This window comes from Littorina saxatilis, linkage group LG5 (genome assembly GCF_037325665.1).
Source record: "Littorina saxatilis isolate snail1 linkage group LG5, US_GU_Lsax_2.0, whole genome shotgun sequence".
In the NCBI taxonomy this organism is placed as follows: domain Eukaryota; kingdom Metazoa; phylum Mollusca; class Gastropoda; order Littorinimorpha; family Littorinidae; genus Littorina; species Littorina saxatilis.
In genome coordinates this window covers 55610038-55632806 of record NC_090249.1, presented here as the reverse complement: position 1 = coordinate 55632806, position 22769 = coordinate 55610038, and the positions used below count along the sequence as shown (strand labels likewise).

Sequence of the window (22769 nt, the reverse complement as noted above, 5' to 3'; positions counted from 1 at the left end):
GTGTGTGTGTGTATGTGTGTGTGTGTGTGTGTGTGTGTGTGTGTGTGTGTGTCAAAGTGTGTGTGTTTCTGCAGACACCGATAGATTGCTCTTCAAATGTATCATACAATTTCTTCAGTTGATTGTTAAAATGGTAGTAGAAACCGTGAAAGGCCTTGACATAGGCAAAACATTAACAGAGAACACATTGAGGCAAACATTTTTCTTTCTGATTTTGCAAACAGCTTGTACTGCAAGTACGTGACCGAGGCGAGCGAGCCGCCCTGAGCTCCACTGCTGTGGTGAACATCAACGTGGTGCGCAACCTGTTCAGCCCTGTGTGTGTGGACAACAATCAGATCATCAGCATCAACTTCACCACACCCCCTGGCAACACCATCGGCACTTTCCGGGCAACCGATGACGATCCTGGACAGGTTAGGCGTTTTTAAACTACTCACTTATCGCCCCCCCCCCCCCCCCCCCCCGGCGCAAATCAAGAGCACACGATAATCCCAAAGAAATGACACTCCTCTTTCTCTCCCTCTTATTACTTACAGTTATATGTACTCACACACCTGCGCGCGCACACACTCACATACACCTGACACACACGCAATCACTCTCGTGCGCACATACATCACACGTAGCCAAGTCATGTATTGATTTTGGGCAAATAACGAGGGCAGTGTATTCAAGAGAATACCATCTGACAATGAGAGATATCATTGTGCAGTGATAAGTCCACAACAAACAAACAACAAGTCGCGTAAGGCGAAAATACAATATTTAGTCAAGTAGCTGCCATTTTTCAGCAAGACCGTATACTCGTAGCATCGTCAGTCCACCGCTCATGGCAAAGGCAGTGAAATTGACAAGAAGAGCGGGGTAGTAGTTGCGCTAAGAAGGATAGCACGCTTTTCTGTACCTCTCTTTGTTTTAACTTTCTGAGCGTGTTTTTAATCCAAACATATCATATCTATATGTTTTTGGAATCAGGAACCGACAAGGAATAAGATGAAAGTGTTTTTAAATTGATTTGGAACATTTAATTTTGATAATAATTTTTATATATTTAATTTTCAGAGCTTGTTTTTAATCCGAATATAACATATTTATATGTTTTTGGAATCAGCAAATGATGGAGAATAAGATAAACGTAAATTTGGATCGTTTTATAAATTTTTATTTTTTTTTACAATTTTCCGATTTTTAATGACCAAAGTCATTAATTAATTTTTAAGCCACCAAGCTGAAATGCAATACCGAACCCCGGGCTTCGTCGAAGAATACTTGACCAAAATTTCAACCAATTTGGTTGAAAAATGAGGGCGTGACAGTGCCGCCTCAACTTTCACGAAAAGCCGGATATGACGTCATCAAAGACATTTATCAAAAAAATGAAAAAAACGTTCGGGGATTTCATACCCAGGAACTCTCATGTCAAATTTCATAAAGATCGGTCCAGTAGTTTAGTCTGAATCGCTCTACACACACACACACACACGCACGCACGCACATACACCACGACCCTCGTTTCGATTCCCCCTCGATGTTAAAATATTTAGTCAAAACTTGACTAAATATAAAAACAACAAACATTTGGTTACACTAACAACAAACACAAGGAGCCCTCACTCAAAAATTAACACCGTGAATAATGATTACATAACAAGGTTCGAGTCGCTTCATGCACAACCTCACTTCAAGTGAAGGCACAAACAGGCATGCATTTGCCTTAAAAAAACAAACATCATGCAACGGATTGCTAACAAAATACAAAGGTGGATGCCGGGGGTGGATGGGGGGTAAGAAATAGTTGGCATATGCCCGCTGCGCCGCGCTGGTAAGGACTGACCACAATGTGTTGCTCTCCCGTTCTTATAGACCCCCGCTGATGCATCACACGTGCAAGCCCCCCGGCAACATGGACATTGCGGCTGGGCTCTTCTCCTTGACTTTCACAAGTCCTCCTCTCCCCTCTCTTTCTAATTACGGGCCTAAGTGTTGATATCCTGCTTTACTACCCTCTCTTCCCTACCTGCTAACACTGATCCCTTTAGGCCTACCTCAAGTATCTAACATCCTCCTCCTCCACCCGCTGCTAATCTGTCTCGTTTAAATAGAGTTTATCTGACGCTGTCCGCTCTATCTAAACTCACACTTAAACTACTCACTTATCGCCCCCCCCCCCCCCCGGCGCAAATCAAGAGCACACGATAATCCCAAAGAAATGACACTCCTCTTTCTCTCCCTCTTATTACTTACAGTTATACTCACACACCTGCGCGCGCACACACTCACATACACCTGACACACACGCAATCACTCTCGTGCGCACATACATCACACGTAGCCAAGTCATGTATTGATTTTGGGCAAATAACGAGGACAGTGTATTCAAGAGAATACCATCTGACAATGAGAGATATCATTGTGCAGTGATAAGTCCCAAATTAGAGGTACTACTCGTTATTCAGCCCAACTAAAGACAGTAACTAGGTTAGAGGTGGGAGGTTTAGGATTGTTGTGATGTTATACATGAAGGGGTTGCCTGGGCTACATGTGATCTGTAAGAGTCAATGATCTTTGGTGGCAGCTGGTCTAAGTAGCCTAAGTACGCGTTGCTTTTCCAATCCCCCATCACCTTGACAATTTCCCCCGGCACACCACAACTCAACGCCCACGCGGCACCACCCCGCCGAAAGCTGTGGCTGGAGAAGTTTCCCCCAGCAACAGCGGTAGTCAAGCGCAGTTTCTTATTAAAGTCCGATCCTTTCATCGGGAAGACCTGCGCCTTGGGGTCCATCGGCCCCAACAAAGGTAACACAGCGGTCACGGCAGACACTGGACACAAGGGATGGCGTGACATTGCCGGGAGCTTAATTTCAACAGAGCGCTCTTTACGCTGAATCGTTTTGCTCCATTGGAGCGTTATTGACATGCCCGTACCCAGAATAACCACCTGGTCTCTTGTGAGCTGCCTACTAGGATCGAAGTTCCCGTTGTCCTGAAACAAGTTCGATCTCCGGAGAACTCCGAAAAAAAGCACCAAACACGCAGCCCAGAACACAATATCTTGCCTACACTCAAGGTCCAGCTGGCTTTTTATATTTCGTCAAGTTTTGACTAAATATTTTAACATCGAGGGGGAATCGAAACGGGGGTGTGGTGTATGTGTGTGTGTCTGTGCGTGTGTGTGTGTGTGTGTGTGTGTGTGTGTGTGTGTAGAGCGATTCAGACTAAACTACTGGACCGATCTTTATGAAATTTGACATGAGAGTTCCTGGGTATGAAATCCCCGAACGTTTTTTTCATTTTTTTGATAAATGTCTTTGATGACGTCATATCCGGCTTTTCGTGAAAGTTGAGGCGGCACTGTCACGCCCTCATTTTTCAACCAAATTGGTTGAAATTTTGGTCAAGTAATCTTCGACGAAGCCCGGACTTCGGTATTGCATTTCAGCTTGGTGGCTTAAAAATTAATTAATGACTTTGGTCATTAAAAATCTGAAAATTGTAAAAAAAAATAAAAATTTATAAAACGATCCAAATTTACGTTTATCTTATTCTCCATCATTTGCTGATTCCAAAAACATATAAATATGTTATATTCGGATTAAAAACAAGCTCTGAAAATTAAATATATAAAAATTATTATCAAAATTAAATTGTCCAAATCAATTTAAAAACACTTTCATCTTATTCCTTGTCGGTTCCTGATTCCAAAAACATATACATATGATATGTTTAGATTAAAAACACGCTCAGAAAGTTAAAACAAACAGAGGTACAGAAAAGCGTGCTATCCTTCTTAGCGCAACTACTACCCCGCTCTTCTTGTCAATTTCACTGCCTTTGCCATGAGCGGTGGACTGACGATGCTACGAGTATACGGTCTTGCTGAAAAATGGCATTGCGTTCAGTTTCATTCTGTGAGTTCGACAGCTACTTGACTAAATATTGTATTTTCGCCTTACGCGACTTGTTATTATGTGTAGTAATTCAGGGGTGATTGGGGTTTTCTTATCAGTGGCACACCCCTTGCATTTTTCGATGCCCTTAAGTGTTGTCTGGACGTACCACGAGTCCCTGAATGGGTGCGGCAAGCCGCTTTCAAGATGAAGAATGCGAATAATGTTGATGTATTGCTTGATGCAGGACGGTTTCAAACGTCGGGCTAGGTACGCTGCGTATTGCGCAACAGTCTGCTCGTTCACAGGTGTGATAGGGTGGAGTGGAAGGTGGGGAATAGGCCAGGAAGCATAAATGAGACGCCAAGACAGAGGTTGCGATAACGTGACTTTTAATTAACGTACACCAGAAGCAAACACCAGAAAGTAGACACCAGAAAGCAGTGTAGATTCTCCTCAGTGAGCACACTTGGAACCTAAACACAAAACTGCTGCTGACGATAGTCGCGAAACACAAGGGCACGAATTCACAAGTCGCGATACATTTGGGCAGAGGTCCGACACTTTCACGACAACAACATATGAGCAGCACACAGCTCAGTATATCACAAATCGCGTTCTCTCCTCTAGCCTAAATACTCAGTCTTTTAAAGGCTGGTCACTTCTGATCGCTACCCTGTGTTAGCCAACGGGGGGCGTTCTACTTAAAATGCCTGCCCAATGAAAGGGATCGTTACCGAGGCAGAAATCGTTACAGAGGTGTTACACACCGGAAATATTACAAGTAGTTACACTAGCTAAAGGGGGAAGAGGGCCCTGTCTGCCGTGCACACCGGATAAGGCTCATTAGATTACAACCGGTTACAAAGAAGGGGGAGAGGGGTAAGAGACTAAAACCTCCAAGCCACCCTGTCAAAAGAAATGACACCCACTTGACAAAACGCCGTCCAACGATGCCCAGACAGTCTGGCGGCACATTACATAACGACCACCTAAATCTGAGATAAGAGATTAGAAATGCATCCGGTCGAAGTCTACCCTACGATAGTAAACACACAATAATCCTAGAGGGAGACACAACTTGGGTCAGGGGAAGATAATAGACAGGGGAGGCAACTGGGTCGGGCAGGAGATAATTACACAAAAAAGACTAGGTACGCCACTTGACTACATCCCCCCCAGCTCTATACCAACTGCGTCCTCGCAGGTACAGCGCCTCGGGAATAGCTGAAAATGACATCTATAAATCAAACACAAGTTCACCCAAGTGAAACAACAAATAAAATCAGAAACGGTAACGGATGACACTCACAGTCACCCAACCCATTCATACAAGACACAATACAACAGGCAATCAATAATCATAGTGTACACAGTCTCTTAGCAGAGCACGAACAGTCTCACAAATGACACATTGCCCACATGACAGCAGCACATTGTTTTCCTGACTGTTCACAATAGACGGATGGCGGGGTTATGACAGCGGCACACTTATTATATTACACACAAGTCCGTCTGTTCAAAATAAATAAAATCAAGTTAATCCCATGACTGCTCAGAACGACGACAATCTCTGCCGTATACGCTGTGAGCGGCGCACAGGCACAGCAGCTGGAGGAGGAACCAGAGGTTCTGGGTCTCTAGCCAGAGGCTGGTCTTGGACTCGCAGTACTGGCACTGGAAGCACCTGGGCCTGTAGAACAGGTGCAGGGGCCGCTGGCTGCACCGGATGAGGCTGGACGGGTGGGGGGAAGACAGGGCGTGCGATGCAGACAGTGCCTCGGTCCGGGAACGTTGGGGTAGCAGGGACTCGGGGTACAGGGGCAAGATTAAGTAACGAATCCCAAAATGAAATCAGCTGAGCGTCGTGTAGCTGCACGGGGACGGGGGTTGTCGCCAGCCGATGCTGTTCCTCTGTCTGACAGCTTTGCTCAAGGAGAGGTTGCGCCGTGATGGATGTTGATTGATGACTCGCGCGTTTCTCACTTGGCTGTCTCCATGACAGCAGTTGTTCACCTCTATGACGCTTGGTAGGGCACCTGCTCTGTAGATGGCCGTGGCGGTTACAAAGCCAACAACGTGGCTTCGCGGACGGTTGCTGATGACGTGAGGCAGCTCGCGGATGTTGGTCCAGGGCAGCGCGAAGCTCTGCTGATCTGACGGAGAGTTCGTTGACTGGGACCTGCAGCCTGCTTAACCCGGCACTCCTCTCTTTGGAAACAGGAGTTGCTTGGTCAGCCACTACATCGAAATCTTCCCTCATCCACCTGAGAGCTTCTGCACGGACTGCCGCAAAAGTGACAGCCTCACGCCCTCTCGCAAAGCGCATGAGGTCCCGTCTCATTGCAGGCAAGAACAGTCCGTGCATGAATCGATCACGAAGTGCAGCATCGGAAACCGTACCGGCAACAACAGCATTCGTCTTCACCTGCAGAGCCTGCAACCTGTGGGCATATGAGAGAATGCCCTCCTCTTGACTCTGGGAGATGCTGTAGAACGACGCTAGTAGAGTGGAAATGCTGGCGTGGTCCCCAAACGTGTCCTGCAGGATGTTCAGGACTAAGTTGGCAGTGGCAGTCGCATGAGGGGGGTGCAGGTTGATTTCCTTCTTGGCAGGCCCAGCAAGTGACTGGATCAGCCATTCAGCAGCCTCGCCGCCCAGCGCCTCCAGGTTGAAGTGGGCAATGATGCGACGAGCCTCTGTGACGTAGTCGTCTAGCGGACAGCCATCTTTGCTGCTAGTGAAGAGGGGAAGCCTGGGAGGGGAGAACATCTGCCACTGGGGTCTAGGAACCCCGTCGACCGCCATCTTGGATACGCCGAGTACCTCCTACACTGCCACCCCTGCTTTCTGGTGTTAACTACGGCGTCTCTACTTCCTGAATCCTGCTCTGTAGCGCCAGATGTGATGGGGTGGAGTGGAAGGGGGGGGAATAGGCCAGGAAGCATAAATGAGACGCCAAGACAGAGGTTGCGATAACGTGACTTTTAATTAACGTACACCAGAAGCAAACACCAGAAAGTTAACACCAGAAAGCAGTGTAGATTCTCCCCAGTGAGCACACTTGAAACCTAAACACAAAACTGCTGCTGACGCTAGTCGCGAAACACAAGAGCACGAATTCACAAGTCGCGATAAATTTGGGCAGAGGTCCGACACTTTCACGACAACAACATATGAGCAGCACAACAGCTCACTCGATGATCGGTCTCACTAAACGCGTCTCTACTTCCTGAATCCTGCTCGCAGCGCCAGATGTGATAGGGTGGAGTGGAAGGTGGGGAATAGGCCAGGAAGCATAAATGAGACGCCAAGACAGAGGTTGCGATAACGTGACTTTTAATTAACTTAAACCAGAAGCAAACACCAGAAACCAAACACCAGAAAGCAGTGTAGATTCTCTTCAGTGAGCACACTTGGAACCTAAACACAAAACTGCTGCTGACGCTAGTCGCGAAACAGATGTGATAGGGTGGAGTGGAAGGGGGGAAATAGGCCAGGAAGTATAAATGAGACGCCAAGACAGAGGTTGCGATAACGTGACTTTTAATTAACGTACACTAGAAACAAACACCAGAAAGTAGACACCAGAAAGCAGTGTAGATTCTCCTCAGTGAGCACACTTGGAACCTAAACTGCTGCTGACGCTAGTCGCGAAACACAAGAGCACGAATTCACAAGTCGCGATAAATTTGGGCAGAGGTTCGACACTTTCACGACAACAACATATGAGCAGCACACAGCCCACTCGATGATCGGTCTCACTAAACGCGTCTCTACTTCCTGAACCCTGCTCCGCATGCGCCAGATGTGATAGGGTGGAGTGGAAGGTGGGGAATAGGCCAGGAAGCATAAATGAGACGCCAAGACAGAGGTTGCGATAACGTGACTTTTAATTAACGTACACCAGAAGCAAACACCAGAAAGTAGACACCAGAAAGCAGTGTAGATTCTCCTCAGTGAGCACACTTGGAACCTAAACACAAAACTGCTGCTGACGCTAGTCGCGAAACACAAGGGCACGAATTCACAAGTCGCGATACATTTGGGCAGAGGTCCGACACTTTCACGACAACAACATATGAGCAGCACACAGCTCAGTATATCACAAATCGCGTTCTCTCCTCTAGCCTAAATACTCAGTCTTTTAAAGGCTGGCCACTTCCGATCGCTACCCGGTGTCAGACAACAGGGGGCGTTCTACTTAAAATGCCTGCCCAATGAAAAGGATCGTTACCGAGGCAGAAATCGTTACAGAGGTGTTACACACCGGAAATATTACAAGTAGTTACACTAGCTAAAGGGGGGAGAGGGCATTACACACCGGATAAGGCTCATTAGATTACAACCGGTTACAAAGAAGGGGGAGAGGGGTAAGAGACTAAAACCTCCAAGCCACCCTGTCAAAAGAAATGACACCCACTTGACAAAACGCCGTCCAACGATACCCAGACAGTCTGGCGGCACATTACATAACGACCACCTAAATCTGAGATAAGAGATTAGAAATGCATCCGGTCGGGGTCTACCCTACGATAGTAAACACACAATAATCCTAGCGGGAGACACAACTTGGGTCAGGGGAAGATAATAGACAGGGGAGGCAACTGGGTCGGGCAGGAGATAATTACACAAAAAAGACTAGGTACGCCACTTGGCTACACAGGCACTGGCATTATGTCCATCTCCGCACAGAAACGTAAATACGAGGTAAGGTGGGTGCGGTAAGTCTTCTTAGTGTTATCAGAAAAGGCACTTGCTCTGTAATCCAACACTTCTGCCGTCAGTTGCGCCCCTAATGGGGGCTGCTGGTCTGAAAAAACAAGGAACAAAAGGGCTTGGTCAGACATATGGTCACACAGGTGCCAGAATGTCAACAGACGCACTAAGTCTTTGCGCCGTCTGGACTCATGGAGGCGGGAAATAGTGTCAGCCATGATGTTTACACTACCAGCCACATGTATCGCCGCGATTTTGCAGTTCACTTTTGCACATTCCCACGCCATTTTACGGAGCAGACTGTTCACATACTTATTAGTCGATCTGCCCTTATTAATGATAGCTTTTGCGACAGTACTATCGGTATGAATAATCACTTCTTGTCCGCACCACATCGGAGCCCATCGTGTCACTGCTTGCACCACAGCGCACACTTCTTTATAGTTAATATGTAGCTCCTTTGCTGCCTGCATGTCTTTTTCAAAGATGGTGTACTGCCAGTCACCTTGCCAAAAGGCACCCGCTGCAATATTACATGCATCTACATGAACATGCTGTTTTGCATTGTGAAAATAATATACTGTGCCGTTAAATACATGCATAAAAGAAAGCCACCATTGTACATCCTTATGAAATTCGCCAGATAGTTTCGCTTTGTGTCGCTGCTGCTGAAGGGGTTTAATCGTGTCCAGTATCCGCCGCAGAAAGAATTTTCCTCCTCTGACAGCCTGACAGGCCCAATTCAGGGACCCCGCTATGCTTTGTAGCTGAGTTTTTGTCGCGCGCTTCTTTCCTCGGATCTGGAGGAGTCCCTGCCGCAGTTGCTGCAACTTGTCACTTCCAAGTGACAGGGTGTTGTTTCGCGTGTCGATGTCGACACCGAGAAACGTGATACGTTGGGTAGGCCCCACCACCTTCTTCCAGCTAATGTTGAAACCCAGTTCCCTCAATAATCTAATTAAGGACAGTAACATGTCATTGCACTCTTGTCTGGTAGCTGCTACCAGAAGAAAATCATCAATATACGCTAACACACCTGGTATGCCTTTCCGTGCCATGCATCTGCGAATAGCTTGCGACAGGCGATGGAAGTGTGACGGCCCTACATTGCTGCCAAAAGGCAGCCGACTGTCAAAGAGATAAGTAGGTTTCTTTTCACCTGTGAAATGCCATTTCAGCCCAGTCATACAATAATCGTCCGGACTGATGCATACTGACCGATAGGCGGACTGCAAGTCTACTTTTGCACACCAATACCCTGTCTTCGCTAGGGCGCACGCGTCAGATACGGTTTGAAATTTAGCTGACTCAGGTATAGAATAGTCGTTCATTGCCCTACCTGTGGGTTTGCTAGCGTCATGGATCAACCTGATGCTGTCATCATCCTTGGGAATCGCAGCGATAGCGCTTACCACAGTTGGTTTTCTACTAGCTACAATGTAATAACCTTTTTCTATCTGATCTAATAGCTCTTTTTCCACAGCTTTATGGTGTTCGTTCGATGACCTATGGTTTGTTTGCTCTACGTCTAGTACGCCTGCCCTACTCTCTTCTGTTATACGGAAACCGTTTCTTATGCCATCTAATAAAAAGGTTTTGTCGTGATCGCCTTCTAGCACCTTGTGCCACATTTGAGATTTAGCATTAATGGAATCACTATTTCCGAGAAATTCGCACTTATTGGAATCTAGCTGAGGGAACGGGCTGTGGAAGGTGGGGCCTACCGTTTTGTCGGCAATTCGCTGCGCTGTGTCCTAGGCTGGGGAGGTGGTAGCTGTCACTTTGTGGTCCTTGCCGGGGTGGCCCATGCCGCAGGTGTCGCAGACGTGGAGGAATCTGCAGCGGGACCCATAGGGACAGTCGCCTTTGTTGGTATACAATAAGCACACTTCCTTCCCGTTGGGTCCCGCTGGTCGCCGGGAACCGCCGCTGGCCGTCGTAGCCTTGCCGCCCTTGTTGTCTTGGACGCCATGCTGGAGCCGGTCCCGCAGGATCACCGTGGACAGGTGGGGGTTGGGGGTTCCCCACTTGAATCCGCTGGACGACTGGCGCCTTCTGTACTCGTCGTCGTACAGAAGCACCGACTGCCACAAGTATCTGGCCCCCAGCTCGCCTATCATCTCTGTGTACTGGAGGTAGGCGGTCGAGTCAAACCCGGGCTTCTCAGCAATCAACCTCGCCATGATGCGTGCGTTTGCCACAATCCAGTGGCAGGGGGAGACTTTGTCAAGTTTTGGTCTCTGGTTGAGTTTTAGGATGACACCTCCCCCGAGTGTCACCTCTTCCTCGGCCGCCATCGATCCCGGCACAAAATCCAGAATGGAAAGATAAGAGGTCTCACCTGTTGGCTGCAGTGACAAGCCGCCTAACAGTCCCTGGAGTGGTTCCACGCTTTTTCCCTCAGTCACCCGCTGGGATAGTGGCCCTCCCCCGCTTCGCTTTTGCAGAGCCGCCACTGCTACTCTCAGCGCTACGTAGTGGCCACGCTTGAGACCCAGGCCTTCCAAATCCTGGGCAGTCACATTACTCAGCACATTGAGGGTGTTCAACTCCTCATCCTGGAGAACTTTAACCACCGTTAAAGGCAGATCTGTCGCCCACGCTCCAAATTCGAAGTCCATATTGTAGTAAGAAATAGTTGGCATATGCCCGCTGCGCCGCGCTGGTAAGGACTGACCACAATGTGTTGCTCTCCCGTTCTTATAGACCCCCGCTGATGCATCACACGTGCAAGCCCCCCGGCAACATGGACATTGCGGCTGGGCTCTTCTCCTTGACTTTCACAAGTCCTCCTCTCCCCTCTCTTTCTAATTACGGGCCTAAGTGTTGATATCCTGCTTTACTACCCTCTGATCCCTTTAGGCCTACCTCAAGTATCTAACATCCTCCTCCTCCACCCGCGGCTAATCTGTCTCGTTTAAATAGAGTTTATCTGACGCTGTCCGCTCTATCTAAACTCACATTTTAATTTCATCGAACACTGTGTGGAAGGTTGCACTTTAATTTGTCTCTTTGTTTGATGTGAAGTGATTGAGGGTAATGAGAAAATGAGACCCAGTTTTCAGATAGTTAGGTTTCTTTTTCAATACTTTGATCATAGCTGTATTTATGTTCTTTGGAGACTGTGATCATGGCTGCAGTCAAAGTTTGATAAGACTTGAGTAGAAAGGCTTTTACCCATATTTGTTTGAAGTCCTTTTTGATCTGTCTCCTAACTTGAAAATTTTAAAGACTATCCTGAAGTGTGAAGATTCTAAGTGAACATGGACTGACATTTTTAGATGTAAATATATTGTTCTTCCATATTTTCTCACAAAACACAACATTAGAGAATGATTACCATATCCTACCTACGTTTTTTTCAAACAGAATCTGAACTTTTTAAATTTGAAGAAATATTTTCTTAGATGTCAGATTTTAGACTGTATATAGTTGGTGATAGATACCAAAGTTATTTTTTGCCGAAGGCTAACAACTAGTGTTTACTGGCTATTTATTTCAGGCTGTGAAGTATGTGCTGGCTGGAACAGTGAGCTCAAAGAGCTACTTTTCTGTGGACTATGACACAGGAGACATCAAACTGATACGTGCTCTTACTCCCACTGGCAATCCAAATTACCAGGTAAGTGGATGGCATGATATTTCTTGGTACAACTGTATTTCAAACAGTCAAGTCAGACCCCTTTCATCATGAAATGTGCGTCTCAAGACAGCAAAGCAGTGTGCATTTAGTCTTCTTCTAATTTTTCACTGATGGTAATATCTTGACTGTTCAAAACATGCACATATGCACCCACGCACCACACACGTACGCTTGCACACACACTCTCACTCTCTCTCCATCTCACTCTCTCTCTCTCCATCTCACTCTCTCTCTCTCTCTCTCTCTCTCTCTCTCTCTCTCTCTCTCTCTCTCTCTTTCTCTCTCAGCTGTAAGTAAATACTGATACATTTTTTTCCTTGTTGTACAGCTCGCAGTCTCTGCCATCGACAATGGTTTTACAAGCAGAACTACGGGATGCCAAAAAACCGTTCAGGTGAACGTGGATGACTCAGCTCTTGCTTTCACATTCCCTGACTACGAAAGAACCATCTCTGAGAACAACCTGCCTCCATTCCAAGTGGTTGACCTGGACACTAATCCAAATGTAAGTTGTGTGTAACAACAGTTCCACCCTCTTTTAAAACTGCCACAATTCTGAGAAAGTCTGATCTTAAAATAATAATAATAATAATAATAATTGTCAGTAAGTACTGGTGTCACATGACTGATGTGAACCAGTTGATTGGCTAATGGCGATGCGCTAAAACTGTTAGCGCACTCTTGGAGTGCGCTAACTTTTCCACAGAGCGTATTCTTCCGCCCTTTGCCTAAGCGAGACTGTGCTCTCATCCTCAGAATTAATTAATGACATGTAGCTTATATTATCCACAATACCAAATGACCATAAATTCCCTGCTTCTCAGTGTTTTTTTTCTGACAGATTGCATGTGCCTGTGCCACAGTGCCACTGATCTAAAAATAGAAGCCGCTGTGTTTCATCTCATTTTCGCCGACTTGCATAGATTCTTCTCATATGCCGTGTTAGTGGCATGTAGCTTATCATCCACATTACCAAATGATGAGTTAGTATACAATTCCCAGCGGCTAACAGAAAACACAAGTGTTATTCCGATAACGTACCAGCTAGACCAGTTTGGAAGACTGACTCGATCGACTCTGTCATACGTAGCAGACTACACTGAAATACGACTGCATCAGTTCAGTAAATGAATGGTTTTCGAATTATTATTTCAAGGCAAGAACAATTGTAATCGAAAACGTGTTGGGTTCAGAACGTTCTTACCATATGTAAGACTTATTACCAGCCTGCCTCATGCGTGCAGACTCAGTGCAGACTGCAGTGGTTCGATTGCCCTAGCCTAGCAGACTGTGAATGAATGCAAATGAGTTAATATACAGGAATCAAACACAACTCGAAATGTAGGTTCCCTCCACTGTAGTATACGGCTATAACATCATACACACAAATACACACAATCATGAACATAAATGTTAGGTATTCAAAAATCCGGTACTCACAGTTTTGTAAGCAAAAACAACTCGAGATTACAATCTCGTACACAATTGCACTATCAAAACTCTCTACCCTTCACTTAGGTAAAGAAATACACAAACCGTCCGTGAACTCATAGGCACACGATATCCATTTTACAGGTGTCGACTCACGGCTCGTGTGTAGTCAAAAAAACAGTTATAGTTCCTATTCCGGCAGACTTAAATCACCGTCTGCTCTGTCTACTAAACATTCCTTATATCTTAAGTAATTAAGATCTTGTTGACATATTTTAACTCTGTTCATACACAGAATTACACAGCGTCTCTGGCCGTTCACTAGGAAATGTATTTAACTACTAATTCCTTCTACTGGCGACCTCAGTCTACTCAGTCAATTCAAGGGGAGTCACTCCACACAGTCAATCCGTCGAAGCTCGACTGGAGGTTTCGAATCGCAAATAACGAAGAGCACAGTCCTTTCTCCGAGTTCAAATGAGGTCTCTCTGAAAGATCATCACTGTTCAGCTTAACGCTACACTGGAATTTACCAACAGAAATTAAAATGCGTGTGACGAAAGCACGACACACTTGAGACACCCCACACAAAAGTAGATCTTACTGTACACGACCTGACCACACAGTTATGCCTATTCAAATGCGCGTAGCAAAATGTGCGTTTGGAATCTTCTTTTTTCTATGGCGGTACTGACAATATCGTTATTGAAACAATCCCAGTGCACTAAGGGATTTATAGAGCAAATCTCGAAAATAATTATTGAACTCAGCGCTATGCGCTTCGTTCAATAATGAATTTTCTCGATTTGCTCTATAAATCCCTTAGTGCACTGGGATGTCTCAATAACTTAAATAATAATAATGATAATAATAAGGGTATTTATTTGGCGCAAATCCTAATATAGTTCTAAGCGCCTAATAGGAAAAAAGTCAGAACAAATCAGTAAACAAATACAAAATCATGTACACAATGAACACTTAAAAGTAGGAAAGTAATACAAAAGAAGTTGTTTTTAGATTAAGATTAATTTATAGCGGTTATGATCAGAACATTGGTGAAATCTGGTTGATGCGAGCCTCTTCTGGTGCTGGAAGCCTCTTTTTTGTTTTCATCGGTGTGTCTTTTTGCAACTTGGTATTGACTTGGTGGCATATTGCTTAGCAACATTGAATGTGTCTGACAATACAAAAGCTGAGTAGCATGAAGCAACAGAAGCAAAAACGAAGAGACATTTTTACGTCCTTTCTGCATGCCTTGCTAGTATTGATTTGTTACACACAGGTGCGCACGATTATACAAATGTTATCTTTCATGTTTGCATGTGTATTTTGTTTTCTAGGATCGAGTGTTCTTCCAAGTCATTGGCCTGAACAACGACATGGAATGGTTCAACATTGATCAGACCACAGGCAGCATCACCGTCGCCAAAGATCTACGTACGGATCCTGCCAAGAGAGTTGTTTATCAGGTAACTTCTGACCAATAGTTTCAAAGAAAAATTCAACTAATACCGTTGAATACCTTTACTTATTTACTGAGGCCCTTTGCCCCCAGCGGAGCATAGGCCATAGATGAAGTTTCTCCATCGTTGAATACTTTGTTGCATCGGAAAAGTCATCAGCTGTTTCCTTACTGTGATTTAGAGAAAGTGTTCAGTATGGTTAGGTTCAGTAGCGAGTGAAAAATAAGCAGAATATATCCTTAGTTCTTGATTAAAATCCATCTTTGAAATTAATTTTGTTCTACTTTTGGTTTTTGATGTATTTGTCTTTTTCCAGTTTATTATACATTTTTCTGATTGAATTCGTTTTATTCGCCGTTGCTTGTTGCATTGTTAATACTTTTGATGTTTTAAGGACAACTGACTTGTGTTGTTTTGCTCATCAACAGCTGCTGGTTCAGGCAACACACCAGTCAACAGTCACAAGGCAGACAGCGACAGCGTCAGTAACCATTAATGTTCAGCGAAATGAGAACTCGCCTGTCTTTATCGGCAACTACTTCAGAACACTGGACGAACGTATTTTGCTGGGGAACAGTGTGGTTCAACTCACAGCACAAGATGCTGATGTCAACGTGAGAATATCTTGTGTTACCTGTGGAGTAGAATTTAAGGGTTCATACCATGTTTAAGCGATATGCAACAAAATTGCTCCAGGTTTTGTTTATGAAGAGTGTGAATAGTCTCTGTTAAAACTTCTAATTAATGATTCTTGATTCTTCTGGCATCAACACAAAATTTGGTATTGAATGTTTGGATTTTTGTTTTTGTGTGGGATCACCTGCTGCTTTCTCAAAACTGTGTGCAAGACTGGCCTTGAGCAGATTTCTCACTGTATTGTTTATTTAAGTGCAGGACCAAAATCAAACTACCACACTTTACTTTTGAAACTTTTATACGGGATAATCCTTGACGGGCAAAACTTGTGTGTGCAGGATCGCCTCACATTCAGGTACGACAGCCCCAATGCTGACACACAGCTGTTCTACCTTGGACCCAGCAGTGGCCTCATCTCCCTCAACCAGAGTCTGGTTGGGCTGACAAGAGATCTCATCCAGGTGAGACTTTGCTTCTTACTACTTGCAAACTTTTGTTGAGTAATTACTGCTGTGTCTTGAAGAAAGTATAAGTTGCAAACTATGATTTTTCGACAGATTTGAAGTTTGAAAGTAAGCATGTTAGGTTTAATACATTAGTATGTTTCGAGGGAACTCATCTGAAGCATCATGAAAGTATCTGAAAGTTCAGCTTTTGAAATGGGTTATCTGATCTTTTACATTTGTGACAGCGTTTCGGAGAAAGGGGCATAAATCCCACCACAAACTTTGGAGTAACGTACTAAACCCATCAGCAGGAGGAACTTTACTGATACACTGTATTTACATTTTGAGCGTTTTGGGCCCTATGGTTTCAAATTTACTTGCATAGTAATCTTGGTTTGTCAACAAATGTCCTTTTTACATTTAGTCAAGTTTTGACTAAATGTTTTAACATAGAGGGGGAATCGAGACGAGGGTCGTGGTGTATGTGTGTGTGTGTGTGTGTGTGTGTGTGTATATGTATACAGTGATTACGAGAAAACTACTAGACCGATCGTCATGAAACTTCACAGGAGACTTTCTGAGTAAAATATCCCTAGACTTTTTTGTTGTTGTGATCAATGTTTTGATGACGACATATCCTGCTTTTATTGGAAGTTGAGGCGGCACTGTCAAGCCATCATGTTTTGATCAAATTAGTTGAAAGTTTGGTCAAATAATCTTCGACGAAGCCCGGACTTTGGTATTGTATTTAAGCTTGGAGGCTTGAAAATTAGTTAATGAGTTTGCTCATTAAAGTTGTCATTAAAATCGAATTTTCGAAAACAGATTTAAAAGTGATTGCATCGTATTCTTCATCACATTCTAAATATAAAAAAATATACATATGTCATGTTTACTCTCAACAAGTTGTCACAATTAACGAACATAGATTAATCAGTACTACGATTAAAATTTAAGAAATGATTTCATCTTATTCTTTATCATTTCCCGATTCCAAAAAATTATAGATATGACATGTTGTATTCAAAACAAGCTCAGAAAGTTAAAAAGAATACAAAAAAGCGCGCTTTCCTGCTCAGCGAAATACGCTACCGCGCTATTTCAGCCTGTCAAGTTCACTGTGTTTTGCACGTGGAAAGTGAGCGATTCCTCCAGTTTATCAGTTTACATTGTGTTGTCACTTTCTTTCAGTTTGCTGTTGTTGTGGAGGATAACGCGGTGGTGAACCCCAAGTCAGCAACAGCCACAGTCACGGTCAGCATCACAAGGGACACCCAGCCACCTCGCTTCATCAATGACCCGTACAGCACCACAATCAACTATAACCTCAACGTTGGCGCTTCTGTCTTCACTGCTACAGCCACTGATCCTGACCTGCTTGTAAGCCCATTTGGAGATGGGGGGGGGGGGGGGTTGAATTAGGGTAGGGAGGGGGTTCATGGGTGTTGAAATAGGGATGGAGGGGGGGGGGGTGTCTCTGGCAAGTAGGATAGAGATGGGGCATTGGGGGAAGATTGGAGACGGTATATAATGGTGTATATTCATCAGCTCATGTTTTTAAAGGATTGGGGGTAAGAGGACAGCAGGGCAGGAGCTGGGAAGAGTGAGTCAAGTGTCCAATGAGAAAGAGTCGGTTTTTCTAAACAGTGATGATGTGAGTGGGCATTGTTGCTGTCGTGGCTTTAAGCTTTTCAATGTGTTGTTGGTATTGCAAAGTTTGAACGAACAGTTACACAATATTTACTTAACGTTATGAGCTTTTCTTTGAAAACCGTGTATATCATTCTTTACTTTGATGTGGCAGTTTAGTAGATTTGATCTGTTTTGTGTCTACAAGTTAAGTTGAACACTGTACTGTACATAACACTTCTCTTTCATAAAACAGAAGGTGAAAAAATACTTACAATGTACTAACATTTCTGTTGTGTAGGGGGCACTTACCTATGAGACTGACAACGCATACCTGGCGGCTCCAGCCTACTTCAATATTGAGCGGCTGACTGGCCAAGTTGTTGTGCAAAACCCTCTGACGTCAGATTCAGCACAAAGCTATGTGGTAAGCTTTCTCAGTGCTTTGAACTCAGTTTAGTTACTGTTCAGTCTTGCTGATTTTAGCAGTGACTGCTTGAACCATTTTTCAAATCAGCACTTCTAAACTTCTGAGTCCTGGCTCTCACAGAAACTGCTATAGTAGGTGGTAAAACAATGTCAAAGCAGGCAGTGAGTATACGTTATTTGCATTGTTGACCAAAATTTGATATTTCACATAGACCGAGACAGTCCTGGTTCCACACTTGTGGTTGAGATCTGTGTCTAATGTCAAAAATACGTTTTGATCCGTTGTAGCTAGATTTAGTTTTAGTTTTTATGATGGAAAGCACAATCTTTGACATCTGCATACATTAGTGTTTTAATAATCAAACTCTGATGCCACATGGGTCATTGAAGAGAAACCCAATGTTCAATTGATATATATTGTTACATCTGTGGAGAACATCGCCTTGTCTGTCAGATGGTTGTCAGATTTAACTTTTGCATTTTCAAATTGTATGTGATAAACCATTTGTTAACGCAATCCTTGCTGTAGTTCACCTCAACTCATCCCCAAATCCAAGTGTCCAGCATAACGAGCATGTAAAGTGAAATGTAGTCACGAGGATTTCAGTAATGCTGGTCTGCATTCTTGCAGGATTCATTAAAGGACTTATCTGCCCGAACTTCACCGATCTGAATTTTGTGTGTCATGATTATGCTATCTCTTTTAAACAGTTGAGACTGAAAGTGTACGACTCGGCAAGACCAGACAACTTTGACCTTACCAACATCACCATCAATGTTGACCGCAACCCCAGCATCCCGGCCTTTACACCCCTGACGTACCAGAATCGAATCCCAGAGACATTTCCCCCCAGCTCAGAGATCTTCACTCTTGCAGCCTCAGATAGTGATCCTGGGGTAAGTGTGGAGAAGCTTTGTCTTTTCTTGAATGGGTCTGTGTTCTTGATTCTTATGTGTATGTAAAGTGTCTTTTTCTGAAAGTAATTATTTGACCTTTCGTTGGTCTTTCTTCCTCCAGTCAATCTTCTTGTCTCTTCTTCAATCTCTGTTCATAGCAAATTTTGTCCACCATTTGTTTTTTATTTTTTGGGGGAAGGTGGAAAAGGGGGAGGCAGGGTAAGGGAGGGAGGGGGCTGTAAACATTAATACACACACTCTCCATCTCTCTTTTTCTTCTCTTAATGTTTATTTTACTATTTGTTAACAGCAAAGACTGCAGTACGGCATAGTGAGTGCCACGCCAGTGAACTGCGACAACTACTTTTACCTGAATGTGCTGACTGGCCGAGTCTCCCCTGATCAGCCCTTGACAAACTCTGGTTTTGACAGATGCGTGGTAAGCCCAGCATACATTTAGTTTTCCAAATTAACTTTGTGTAACTTTATCTTTATTGTTCGAGGATTCTTGTTTGATTTTTGCAGTCTTTTTCTCTTTATTTTTAGTTGAAGTAAATTTGTCTGTTGTGTGAATGCTGGGCTAGCACTAACATATACAACTGTTTGTAGAAATAAAAGATTCTGTGGGTTTGTGTGTGTGTTTGCATTAAAAGTGCTCAAACACGATCACTGATTATTTACCACTCAGTGACTTTTCACCTTTTGATATATGACAGTGATCAGTCTACCCAACCTTCAGTTTGGGGAAAGCACTTAATTAGTAAATAACCCCAGTTAAACTGCTTATCTTACTTATTGAGAAATGCTGTACTTGTGAAAAACAAACTTTTGTAAAAGTGAACAGCTCAGATCATGGGTAATTTTAACACCTTCACATTTAAATGCTTATTTTATAGCCATCCATTGAATTGAGAAGAAAACAAAGCATACTAAACTGCTAAGCATGAATCAAACAATAAGAAAATAAAAAGAACCAACAGCATCGTTTTGTATGTGTGGGTAGTAAACACGTTTTATTTACAAAACACGGCGGAAAATGGCGACAAATTTGTTGCACAGCGACAGGTCACTTTCTTCAACCAAGGCCAGTACTTTCATACATGACAAAGGAAAGCAAATATGGCCTGAATAATAAAGTTATAGTGTTCCTTTGCGTGTCTGAGTGATAAACTGTTTTAACCAACTATCTTCTGAAACGTAATTGCACTCAGCAGATTTGTCTTCCGCTCATAACTTTCGTGTCACACGGTCTTTGCGACAAACAGATAGATCGCATTCTCGCAGAAAATCATTGACAACACAGACCAGTCATTATATTTAGTCAAGTTTTGACTAAATATTTTAACGTAGAGGGGGGAATCGAGACGAGGGTCATGGTGTATGTGTGTGTGTGTGTGTGTAGAGCGATTCAGACTAAACTACTGGACCGATCTTTATGAAATTTGACATGAGAGTTCCTGGGTATGATATCCTCAGACTTTTTTTTCATTTTTTTGATAAATGTCTTTGATGACGTCATATCCGGCTTTTCGTGAAAGTTGAGGCGGCACTGTCACGCCCTCATTTTTCAACCAAATTGGTTGAAATTTTGGTCAAGTAATCTTCGACGAAGCCCGGACTTCGGTATTGCATTTCAGCTTGGTGGCTTAAAAATTAATTAATGACTTTGGTCATTAAAAATCTGAAAATTGTAAAAAAAAATATTTTTTTTATAAAACGATCCAAATTTACGTTCATCTTATTCTCCATCATTTGCTGATTCCAAAAACATATAAATATGTTATATTTGGATTAACAACAAGCTCTGAAAATTAAATATATAAACATTATTATCAAATTTTTTTTTCGAAATCAATTTAAAAACACTTTCATCTTATTCCTTGTCGGTTCCTGATTCCAAAAACATATAGATATGATATGTTTGGATTAAAAACACGCTCAGAAAGTTAAAACGAAGAGAGGTACAGAAAAGCGTGCTATCCTTCTCAGCGCAACGAATACCCCGCTCTTCTTGTCAATTTCACTGGCACTGCCTTTGCCACGGGCGGTGGAGTGACGATGCTACGAGTATACGGTCTTGATGCGTTGCGTTGCGTTCAGTTTCATTCTGTGAGTTCGACAGCTACTTGACTAAATGTTGTATTTTCGCCTTACGCGACTTGTTAGCATTGCATTTGGGAAGGGCTACTATTATAGTGTGTTTTAAGAAAGAAAAACATTACAGTATCGGCAGAACACGACCAAATGAGTTTTCGTGTCACAGCGTTATGGGCGTGAGATTGTTTAGACTTTTTGTTCTCACACTGTAGCAAAATCATTGACAACACAGACAAGTCAGTTTTAGCATAGACATTGGGAAAGGCTACTATTATAGTGTGTTTTAGGAAAGAAAAACATTATAGTATCGGCAGAACACGACCAAATCATGACAAATGAGTTTGCGTTTTGGGCGTTATGGGCGTTTTTTCACACTGCAGATCATATCTCAAAAACTACAGAGTGGATCTTTATGAAATTTGATATGGATATTTTTGACTGGATTTTCTCATAGAAGGTTTTTCCGTTTATTGATAGGACAGTTTGATGACGTCATATTTTACCGTTTGCCAAAAGGTCGAGGCAGCACTTTCACAGTTACAGTTTTTCATCAATTTGATCGAATTTCTTATCACACAATCTCAGATCTAGGCCGGATTATGGGATTGCATTTCAGTTTGGTCACTTAAAGTTTTGTTATTGAAATGTTTGTTCGAAATATGTCATTTTTTCAAATTTTTAAAAACTAATATTTGAAACAAAAAATTTATATTGGTGTATTCCCTATTGCGTCCTGTATCTAAAACTATATATATAGTTTTGTTGTTTTGTATTGATAATTATGCTTAAAAATGAAGAAAACCGATAAATAACCACTATCTTTATTTATGAAAAAAGACACTTAAAAACAACTTCTATCTATTCCTTACCATTTTCTGATTCCAAATATATATAGTTTCATGGTGTTTGACGTTGAAAATAGGCTAAAACTTAACAAACTTGGATCGTTGAATGGAAATTATACTTCCAAGCTCCGTGCAGCTGACAACATGATAAAAACACGTCATTTCAAGTGTGGAACACGCTCATGACGTCATACTGAAAGGTGATGAATTATGGCTTCACCTTGCGATGTTTCATTTCAAACATGGTAACATTTTTAAAGGGGTTTCTTTCTCAGATTTCTGTTTGCCCTCTGTCTGTCTCTCTATGTCTCCGTCTGTCTGACTGATTCAATTAAATGTGTAATTACTTAGTTTTGCAAAAGTAAAACTAAGTATGATATGCATAATTGATACAGGTCTCTAAATTCTTATTGTAAAATTGTGAGTTTTATTCAAAACAAATTTAATTGGTGTTTTAAACTCAATAATGGGGCATGCTGTGATGAGCAGAAGAATGTGTGTTTACGAGCAGAAAAAGCCCATCAAAGTCAAGAATCGTGTTTTTCTTTTTCTATTTTCACCGTGTAGCTTCCTACAGACACTAAGCAACAGTGTGGTACCACTTACAGTGCAATATCTTGTACTTTGTTTTTGACGTCTG

The 22769-nt window shown here is 43.1% G+C and overlaps 1 protein-coding gene across 1 annotated transcript in view; it reads left to right on the top strand.

Annotated features, from left to right (window-relative positions):
* LOC138967811 (protocadherin Fat 4-like) overlaps positions 1-22769 on the top strand; it is a 147248-nt gene that overhangs the window by 13693 nt on the left and 110786 nt on the right. Inside the window, exons 6-15 of the mRNA XM_070340468.1 lie at positions 225-416; positions 12116-12235; positions 12585-12761; positions 15028-15156; positions 15579-15764; positions 16125-16247; positions 17424-17612; positions 18163-18288; positions 19002-19187; positions 19498-19626. Of these exons, the coding sequence (XP_070196569.1) occupies positions 225-416; positions 12116-12235; positions 12585-12761; positions 15028-15156; positions 15579-15764; positions 16125-16247; positions 17424-17612; positions 18163-18288; positions 19002-19187; positions 19498-19626 (1557 nt within the window). The remainder of the gene's footprint in view (positions 1-224; positions 417-12115; positions 12236-12584; positions 12762-15027; positions 15157-15578; positions 15765-16124; positions 16248-17423; positions 17613-18162; positions 18289-19001; positions 19188-19497; positions 19627-22769) is intronic.